The sequence below is a fragment of the Morus notabilis genome, unplaced genomic scaffold, assembly GCF_000414095.1.
Source record: "Morus notabilis unplaced genomic scaffold, ASM41409v2 Scaffold72, whole genome shotgun sequence".
Lineage (NCBI taxonomy): Eukaryota > Viridiplantae > Streptophyta > Magnoliopsida > Rosales > Moraceae > Morus > Morus notabilis.
Window position 1 is genome coordinate 99,531 of NW_010367952.1, and position 10,988 is coordinate 110,518.

General features: G+C 34.1%; 1 protein-coding gene across 1 annotated transcript; it reads right to left on the bottom strand.

The window, feature by feature from the left end:
* Positions 1-888: 888 nt before the first annotated feature.
* LOC21398076 (BTB/POZ domain-containing protein At3g19850) lies at positions 889-4,660 on the bottom strand. The gene is made up of 3 exons (XM_010113976.2): positions 4,322-4,660; positions 2,801-3,934; positions 889-1,368 (listed from the first exon to the last, which is right to left on the bottom strand). Exons 1-3 carry the CDS (start codon positions 4,436-4,438, stop codon positions 940-942), a joined length of 1,680 nt encoding a protein of 559 aa, XP_010112278.2. The 5' UTR covers positions 4,439-4,660; the 3' UTR covers positions 889-939.
* Between the last annotated feature and the right edge of the window lie 6,328 nt (positions 4,661-10,988).

Consider the following 10,988-nt stretch of genomic DNA (forward strand, 5'->3'; position numbering starts at 1 on the left):
GTTTAAAATTTTCTTTTATAACCTTTATTTTAGACCTTAGCTTGATGAATAATAGGTATAAGTTTTCGGAAACTAATCAAAGATTTGGCTATTAATATGTATGGTGGCTTGCCCTATTAAGCACCTGTGCATCAAGGTTATTAACACCCCTTGGACACCCCCTTACAAATGCAAGCGATCTTGTGTCTCAATTCTCTTGTGTTTTCTCTATTGTTATCTTTAGTTTCTTGTTTCTTTTTAAGTTTTGTTATTGGTTATAAAGTTAGAATTTTGGATAGTATTATTAGAAAAATGTTGACATCACTATTTATTTCTATTGCTCTCTTTGTCACTTATTTTATTTATTGTTTGACACATGATTTTCACTAACATGATAAATTATAATTTAAACAGGAAAATGAGGTAGTGGAGTCCATGTATTAAATAATAAATAGAGAAAGTGACAAAGAGAGTGATAAAAATAGTGATTCTAACATTTTTCTATTTTAATATCAGTTCTTATGACAAATTATCTCTTTCACTGATCTCAAAAGAAAGAGAATAAATTGATATTCAAAATTGTTAAATATTAATCAACTAGAAATATGACAACTTACTTGACATGCAACAAGTTGATATAAGAAAAGTTAATGCCACGCAGTGTTGCATATGAATATGTGCCAAAAATAATCAGATATTGGCCTTACAAGTTAAATTGTTACACGTACGGATTATTATTCTTTTTTACCCCAAAAGAAGATACTTTAGAGTTTAGACTCAATAATTAATCAACTTTCTAATGTCGTAAACTTCCTGCCCCGAACATATTATTACAGAATAACAATAAGTAATATATATATATATATATATGCGTCTTTTACAATTGACAACAAATATGATACACCCGTATATATAAGGAGGAGAAGGCAAAAAAAAAAAATTAAAAAAAATAAAATAAAATCAGCAAAGCCTAGGGAGAGTTTTAGAATGAGAAGGAGCGCCAAATACATTGTTCCTAACAATCCTAGACATCTGACCCCTCATTTCCCTATACACTTTCTCCAACTCCATCACCCTTCTTTGCATTCTCTGCAAATTCATCTTCACATATTTGTTTTCCTCTGCAAAGCTTTCGTCATCACAACCAATATTGTACAAATTAGCCATTTGGGGTAATTCATTATTAATCTTGCCACTTGGACTAGTCTTTAGATCTCCAAATTCCCTTGTGGGGACTTTTGATTGCTGCGAAATGAGTGCCTGAATGGTGATTCTTGGTGGGATTTTTGGATTCTTTGCAAGCTCTTTGCAGGCTTCAAGGCTGAGCTTTTCGTAGTTGAGGCATCTGCATAGTTTTGACCTCTCCTCCGATGAAAGTGTGGGGTTAGACTGCAAATAACCGAACATTTTATCTGTGAAACAAAAATTTATTGTGGAGAAAGCGAAACAAACAAATAAACATGTGTAGCTGCAGAGTATAACAATAATTTTACACCTGACTCTGATATTAAAAAAAAAAATAACATATACTAACAAGAAAATGAAAATTTTTAATGTTTTCTTATTAATTTGCATAAGATTGGAAGGTAAAATATTGCATATTTTAAAGTCACGTTTGGTTCATGGATTCAGAATTATTCTCAATTTACATGTATTTTTTATGTGAGAAAATATTATAACGAACTATGAACTATGATTTAAATTATGATACGAATACACTAATCAAACGTAGACTCTCCCAAATAGTAAACAGATTCTATTAGTCCCTTGACACGGTGACAAGTTCCGTATTTTTGTCAATTGAAGCAACTAGTATTATTCAAAATTACCTAGATTGGACGGCACTTAAAGTGTGAATAAATCCAAAACAAAGCCACATGCCGAAGAATACGCTGAGAAACGCGTCACTTTCACTATAAATGAATTTAGTGGGTTTTTCCTTTATGAAAATTGGTTACAAAACTTAAGCTCCGGATTTATAGTGTGCATTTCTTAACACCATCTTATATGAATAAATAAACTAAAAAAATTATTACTTGGTAGATAAATCTGCTACAAACTTAAGCTAAATTTTATTCTATAGTTGGATATTAAAAAAGTCTAACTATAAAACACATATATAGACATAGATTCAATAGATTTAATTAAAATTTCATGAAACTGAAACACAGATATCCTTTTTCCAATCTGGCTGATCGACTTGTCTTACTCTTTTTTGCCCTTATCGGTTGGTAAATGAATACTGACATTCTTATGCGCAAAAAAACAGTGTGTCAGATTCGGCGAAGCTGGATTTCGTGGCCTTCAAAGATCCTTCTTTCCTCAAATATCTGAGGTATTTCTGCGGGTCTCCTGTCGTCACGCTTCTCGGGTCGATCCCAATCGATCTGGTTTCCAGTTGATTTTAACTGATTCGAGTTTACCTATTTCTCTAAATGGTGTCCACGTGTATGGTGATGATCATAGTGTTGATTTTGACCCTAACAATAAATAACTACAACATCTTTTGCATATAGACCTTCATTTCATTGTCTTTTACTTTGGCTCTCTTGTAAATGACTTACCATGTCGGCATAAAGGCCTCACTTATTTAGCAATAATTGACGAGAAAGAATTAAGGGGAATTTTGTAGTATGTGAAGAAAACACCTTATTTCTTTATCAGTCCGATTGCACCAAGATTAAGAAAAATGTTATAATTTAATAGAATCGATGATAAATGTAACGGGCTAAAAATTGTGTTTTACTGATAAAGTGTTTTTTCTCTATACCAACCAAGAAATTAACCGTAAACGAAATGGGAAAAGGTACGAGATATTCACCTCAAGGTAGATGTCAATGGCCCTGAAAACCCCATCAAAACTGTCTCTAGCGGAATCTGGTACACTCTCTGCAACCCCAAGAAATTTCGAGATCTTGAGGTTCTGATCGGGTGATATTTCACACAAGTACTCATCAATCAATCTGCCAACTTTTTTCAACTTCTGTACAGAGACCCCATCACAGCTAACAAACACTCTCACCAATCTGATCACAAGATTAACATCATAAACACCACTCTTGTTGCCAGAAACAAGAAGATCATCCAACTTTGACTCATCAAGAACTTCACCAATCAACCTTTCCAAACCAAGTTTGCACTCTTTGCTTATTCCAAAACCAGACAGAATTCTCAGCACCCAAAAGAGTGATCTGCAAGAAAATGCCTTTTTCCCTGCTGATATAACCCCATGACAAGCTGTATCTGCTAGACCGAGAAATTCACCTTTTGTGTTGTGACCTTTCCTATGAGTCGCAAGTTTCAGGTAATGAAGGAGAAATTTTGTGAGGATTACGCTTTTGTTGTTGTTCGTGTAAACTCCTAAGCTTGTTATGACTTTTTCAATGATCTTTGGTGGTAAAATGGTCAAATCATCAAACCACCATGCTTTGCTTGATGAGCTTGGCTTAATTGATTCAGGGGTGGCTTTGCAAGAGGAAGAGAATCGAAACCCGGATGCGGTTTCCGGAGAGGATGAAGTTGAGGATGAGGTTGTTATTAGGCTCAAGTCTGAATTCTGAGCAATCTTTGCCAAAAGTGCAAAAATAAGCTTTTCTAGTAGACCAAATGAATCTGCATATGCAAAGAATGACTCACAACTCTTTAGGCATGCTAATATGTCTTTCCATGACCAGTAAAACATTCCCTCCAAAAAGGCTTCTGTTTGTTGCAAGAGATTGAAAGTTGAGACTTTCTCAGTCATTCCAAGGAAAACTGCACAGCAATGGAGAAGAGACACATTAGTGACTGTTATTGTGATTCCACCATTGTCGTGACAAAATCTTGCGACCAACTCAAATCCATCCGGGCCTCCTGGGAAGTCATCAATTTCTATGTCCAAATTCCTTTTCTGGGTTCTTCTCCTTTCTTGTTTCACAATCTTCTTCATCTTTTCTGAATAAGTTGACAAAACTTTCTGCACAATATATATATATATATATATATATATATATATATATATATATATATTTATAAATATATTTTATTTAGTTTTCTACCCTATTTTGTAGGATAAATGTATGATTAACCTGATTTGTTAAGAGTGAGAAGTCTGTGGTTACCTTAGTAAACCAGTAAATTACTGGAAAGTGGACATAAATCAAAAGGACAAGAAGGGGTCCAAAATTTAAGCCATTTATGCAAATTCCCCCTTTCTGTATATTTTGACAAAACTCTCTGTACAATATATATATATATATATATATATATATATATATAAGAAAAGTGTTGTAATAACTAGTTAGAAAAATTATTGAATCCAAATTAAGGAGGAACAAGAACACCAATTCAGATATTAGATTACCTCATTTAAGAAGAATGTCTCTTGACCATTAATGTGGATTTGCATTTTGCAGAGATTTGACATGGCTGATTTCCCTTGAATGTGGTGGCTAGGAAAACTGTTTGTTATGTGTGCCATAAACCATGAGAAATGTTGAAGAAAGATGGAAGAAAACAAAAGAAAATGTTTGGACTATCTGCACAGTGACTATATATTAATATACTGCAAACTTTTCTGACCCTTCAGAAGAATCATGGGCAAGGCTTTATGTACTTCCATTTATATCAATCAACCCCACCAAAACAAGGGGATTTGAGGCAAAACAATAAAATTGGAAAAAAAAAAAAAAAAATTTCCAACTTCAGGAATCAGGACAATATAAGAGTAAATGTGATTGCTTTTCCGTGAAAATGCTTTAATTTGTTTTTGTGAACCGTGAATACATACATTAATCAAAGTCATTCAAAATAGGGTTAGACAAAAGAAAAAAAAAATAGAAATTGGGACTTTATGTTTTCCTACCCAAGGACAAGAATAATAATAATAATTCTCATTGTTTCTATAAAATTGCCTTTGTTTTTTTTTTGCTTATTATGGAGACTGGAATCTTATTTGTTCATTTCCATTATTATTAGTCAAATGGGGTCTCCATGAATCTATCAAAACAATTAAAAAGCCAAATAGTTTAAGGTTGTTTTCCACCGATTACATATCCGTGAATAAATTTGCAACTTGGGCTGTTTTTAAATTCCATGAATAAACTTGTTTTTGTATTTCCTCTCTCTTTATTGTATTTGTATGGCCTTGTTGCTTCTCACATCCAATTAGGTGATAATTCTTTACTTGAAAAGAAACAAGGAAATTAAGAAAAATGAACAAGTTTTTGTTTCGTGATTAATATTATTATAGAAGTACAAGTTGGCCCAACAAACACAAAAGATAAACAGATTTTGTCTGATATTGATAACAAGCTCTGGCAAGGTCAAGAATCCTTGCTTTCCAAATATTGTATTGGTGATATTCTTATTTTTCTCTTGCCATGTTTGGAACTTAGGTCCTCTGCTTAGTTTTGTGGATTGAGATAGGAGTTGCATTATAGGGACATGTGAATAAAGGGCCCCACCAGTCACATATACAGATTAGAGAGATAACTATTGCTAGAGCTTGAGCAAAAACAAATAAATAAAATAAAATAAATTATAGTTTGATAGAGTAACAAGCGAATAGGGAACTAGGAAGGACCTTTTTATTGCATTAGTTTGCTTTTTTTTTTTTTTTGGTAAATATTGTATTAGTTCACTTAGAAACTTACTCAAGTGTATCTCCTCTGATGGGGAAAAATAGTAAAATATAAAGAAAGAAAATCTTACTCCAATCCCTCTTACATTAATGCAATTAGCAAACTATTTGGGGCCCCTCAAATGGAGTTATGCACTAGCTAAATTAATATAGAGTATTCTAGTTTTGACAGTCAATTTATTTCGTTATCTTACGTGGCTCGATTAAGTTTTAATTTTTAAGAAATAGAAGCAAACAAAAGTGAAGGATTTTTTTTTCCACATTAGATACTAAGAAAAGTGCACTTCATCATCATAAATTTACAATTAAATTTGTTTAGGGGTTAATGACCGCTCTCGGATGGCGATCACGTTGGTGAATCGATCCGGGTTGACTCGAGTCGATAGAATGCTAGAATGAGAACGTAAAGTACAGAAAAATAAGCGAACACACGAATTTATAGTGATTCTCCTGATAATGCAGGGTACACCTACTGTAGGACTCTAGGAGTTACCCTATTTCTTGTAAAAAGTACAATTACAATGAAGAATGTGAAGAGGAGAAGGAGGAGGAAATTTAAAAAGAGAATTTAGAGAGAGAGATCTATGCGTATTATGAAGGTTCTAAAAAGTCTAATTTGTGATCTTTATCCCTTATTTATAGGAGAATGTCTTATTCTTTCCTTTTCTCTTAGATTGGAGAGTTTCCTTTTTCCTTAGTTGACTTTTCCTTTCCTTATTTCTTTTTCAATTCTTGTCTTTAATGTCAGATTCGGCGAAGCTGGATTTCGTGGCCTTCAAAGATCCTTCTTTCCTCAAATATCTGAGGTATTTCCGCGGGTCTCCTGTCATCACGCTTCTCGGGTCGATCCCAATCGATCTGGTCTCCAGTTGATTTTAACTGATTCGAGTTTACCTATTTCTCTAAATAGTGTCCACGTGTATGGTGATGATCATAGTGCTGATTTTGACCCTAACAATAAATAACTACAACATCTTTTGCATATAGACCCTTTGAAAAATAGCGTATAGGCCTATAGACAAAAAACAAAAGAAAATAGTGCTTTGCAATGTCTATCAAATTTTTAGAAGGAATCCTTATCCAACAAGTGGCAGCTATTCAATTCAACAAATTTATGAAATTTAGGGTTCGTTTACAGTGGAAATTAGGTAGAGATAGGAGTGATTCTTGAAATATCTATCATGTCCTCGTAAAAAATAGTCCTGAGAGTTTAACTGGCCTATGCAATGTAAGAAGTGAGAAATGAGAAATAATAATATCGATCCGTACATCAGTTTGGTATTGATTCTTAATCAAATGGAATAATTCAACAATTATGTAAAATTTTAACTATATTGATAACTATATTGATAAAATACTCATTTTTTTTAATTTTTTCATTACACCATTGATAAACAAAAAAAAATACTAAAAAGGAATCATTTATCCACATTTTATTACTTCACTTTACTTATGAATCCCATTATTTTTTACAGTGTTCCTTTATGGTTCGTTGAAAACGTTCTTTATGTCTACCTAAACGACTCCACATGGTTGCTAAGTGTTAAATAATTCCTCAAATTTAATCTACAAACCTGGTTAATATTGAGTTGATGCCAAAAAGGACAAGGCACAAGAAGGAGGTCTAAATTTAGTTATTGTTTTTGGATACAAAAACATATGTATATATGACGTGCTTGAGATGCTTTGATGACATGTGAGCATAAACATATCCACTTATTAATGGTCTATGGTTTTTGACTCACTTGGAGGAGGAGAATTTATTAGACCGATGAAAAAAAGGTGCATGAGTCTTATATTTTCATTCCTTAATCTTAATTAATACCATTTAATCAAATAATTATATATATAATCAAAAGGGTATTAATCAACAGTAAATAATAAAAATATTAAAACAATGAATTTAAAATGTGAGTTCACTAATTTTCTCCAGAGGAATAAGCCTGGATAAATAGAGATAAAACTAGGAGGAAAAGTACATAGTTTATCATAATTTTATGCATGTCTATTATTTATGTTATTCTAAATAATTACATGTCATCATGATCTATTGTTTTCTTTTTATTAATTGAATTACAATTCTTTATTTTATAGTATAGTAGTATAAATAATATTTTTTTACCATTTGAGTGGTATTAACGGACAAGGGCAGGAAGGAAAGAGGACACGATCAAAGGGCTCATATTCGTTGTCCCGAAAGATGAAGCCTTACGTCAGCCTGGCGAACTGACTGACGCGACGGTTACGTCCCTCGAGGAGAGTAGAAGGAAAGAGGACACGATCAAAGGGCTCATATTCGTTGTCCCGAAAGATGAAGCCTTAGGTCAGCCTGGCGAACTGACTGACGCGACGGTTACGTCCCTCGAGGAGAGTCGAAGCATAAAGGCATCATTACGAAAGTAGGCTCGGAATTGGGTTCCCACACCTGAGGCACAGGGGGACACCCGAACCTAGCTCGAGGGTTATCTAAGGAAATCCCTCGACCTGGGAGGCAGCTGTTGTGTGGGAAAATGTGGGCAACAGGTGGAGCGTTGACAGCATGACACGTGGCCCTACCTCCCCTCCAAAGGTGGCCACCCTCGATGCCAAGACATCAATCATCCTCGACGCCAAGGGTTCTACTACCCTCGACGCAGCAGAGAGGCCCAATTTAGGGCGTCGGCCCATTGTGACGTCAAACTTATGCCTTGGAAAGATTAAGAAGGGCATAAGATCCGCGCGATACAGACGCCGAGAGGAAGATGCCTGACACCATAAGTTGCGTCCAGAATTGGGACACGTCTGCAATTCGGGCATTAATTACAAACCCTTAAACCGCCCTACAGTGGGTAGCAAGATATTACAGGGATTCGCAGAGCCGTAATGGAAGACCTAATGGCTGAGTGAACAGTCCAAAAGTGATTAGAGGGCTACGGTCTTAGCCTAGAAAATAGGCCACTCGAGTACTTCCACCTACGAAGGAAAACCTCCCACGAAGGAAGCTCGGGCAATAAAGGGAGGCAAGGCCCCATACACTAGAAGAGAGTTCAAAAAAAGAAAGAAAACGGGCATGAGAAGAGAGAGCATACGTGCATGTAATTTGTAAAGAGCCCAAAATAAATAAACGATACACAAGTGGATATAGCTCTTGATTAACAGAGCGAACCACTATAAACCTCGTGTGTCCTCTTATTCAAGTGTGGTTTTTCATACTCACAAAACATAACAAACACTTCTTAGCATAATTTCAAATATACAGCTAATATCTAACCGGTAACTCCACGGGATACAAGAGGGTAGTCCGGTGCATTTCTGTTGATGAAGTTTCACCGTCAACAATTAGTATCTGAGTTATTAACTCAACAGGTTCCTCCAATTAGGATCGGCAACGGGACTAGCGCGGGGCAAGAAAGGTCAGGATACTCACCTGTTTTTCCCATATAACATAACAATTCTTTTTAAAATTAGAGCAATTCAAAAACAAAATTGTAGAAATTCACTATAAATTTGAACTAAAATCAAAGGGTGCATATAAAACAAACTAAATTCTAGACATGTGCTCACCAAATCTTGATAATAAGCCACAAAAAGGCTAATTATGTTCAAAAGGTTAACATTATATACTATTTATTATATAAAATACATACTTATATGAACATTAGGCCCCTCAAACAAAACAAAAAAAAATACGAACAATGGGGTCCCTCATCCCATTGTTTTTTAGGGTGGGTTTCTATGAGAAATAACGCCATTTTTATTTCAGTTCAATAAGCCTAACAGATCTAAGAGTATTTTATGTGTCGTAAGATAACAATTTTTGAGTACCATTATGTATTTCTCTTGTTGAAATCTTCCACCTAAATCCTCGACTAATCTAGAATCAAAATTTAAAATTTAGGCTCCACTCATTCATTTTGTTAGTTCGAATAACAATTCAAGTTTTTATTACAGTGTTTTCTCTCACAAAAATTCAAATTCAACTTTTTATGCTACAGTGTCTTTCCTCACGTAAATTCACTTTTCAACTTGAGTTGAAAACTCGAACTAGCGAAACGGAATTTGTCATGGTCAATCTCCAGCCATTTTCTATCATGCATTGCAAGGTTAAATATCACATAAATGACCTATGTCGCCAAAGACTCCTTCCCCAATTGTTCAGACAACCCATTAGCACCAAAAACAGTCCATGTAAGGGAGCTAACCAGCTCATCTAGAAATTAGGTATGCATCCACCAGAAGGACATGTTCTTACCCCATAAATATTCTTACCTCATCCAGAAACAGTGTGGCCGTAACAATGACTGCAGAGAGTGACAGAATAGAAGAAATACCTTTATGAATGCAGAGAGTGACAGAATAGAAAAAATACCTTCGTCATAGAGACTAGGACTCTGACGACAATCAAGTTGATACTTATGTCACTGCCAAAGAAAGAACCGCATATTATGTTCTTAATCTTAGGATAGCTGCCTGACAAGCACATGGTTCATCACGATATTATTTAAAATAAAAGTATTTGTGCATTTATACTAATAATTTAAACCAAAGTTCGCAATGAATAGGAAAAAGAAAATTAAAGTTTGCAATCAATAAATAAAGTTTGACACTTTAATAAGGTTGTAGTCGTCTATTTTCATTAGTAATGAAATGATTTAATTCTAAATTATTATAAAGAGCGATTACAGAACAGAAACACTGATATGTTGGGAATACATTGAACTAGGAATAAGTAGTTTTCTAGTAATTTCAAAATGTGAGAATTTTTGCAAACAAACATCACGAAAGTGTACAAGTTCGAGAGAATTTTGAAATCGATCCTCTTGTTTTTGGCGGATTCAAATATCATATCAATCATTAATGCAGATTCGTGTTCTCGTGCTCCAACAGAAGGTGATCACGCACAAAAGGAATGTTGAATTATTTCATTGAAAGAATGAATGATTTTTCAAGGTTCACGTGCCAAACAAATGAGAAATTCATCAAGGACACATTAATGAAATAATTAAAAAAGATTAACACCAACCCCCTTGAGCTTTCATTGAATTTTCTCTTAAATCCTTGAAGCTGTTATTGTTGGCTGTATTTTTTTCAAGATTCTTGTCGTCGAGCTACGAAATGGAAATTAATTCATTAAAAAAAAAGTAAGAAAAAAAAAAAAAAAAAAAAGCTTCTAATTACCCCTAAAATAAATTGATCTAATCTAACATACTAAAATTTGTTGTCAAGGTCTAATATGAACAACAGGAAGTGTCTAAACCAATTACTAAGCTACACCTACATTCAACATGTTATACAAATTGAGATAATCGGGAATTTCACCATTTAATGAACCAATATGCAGGAAAATAAAGTTGAAATCCAATGTTTCCTTTTTTTTTTTTACTGGTAAAATCCAATGTTTTGTGTGTGC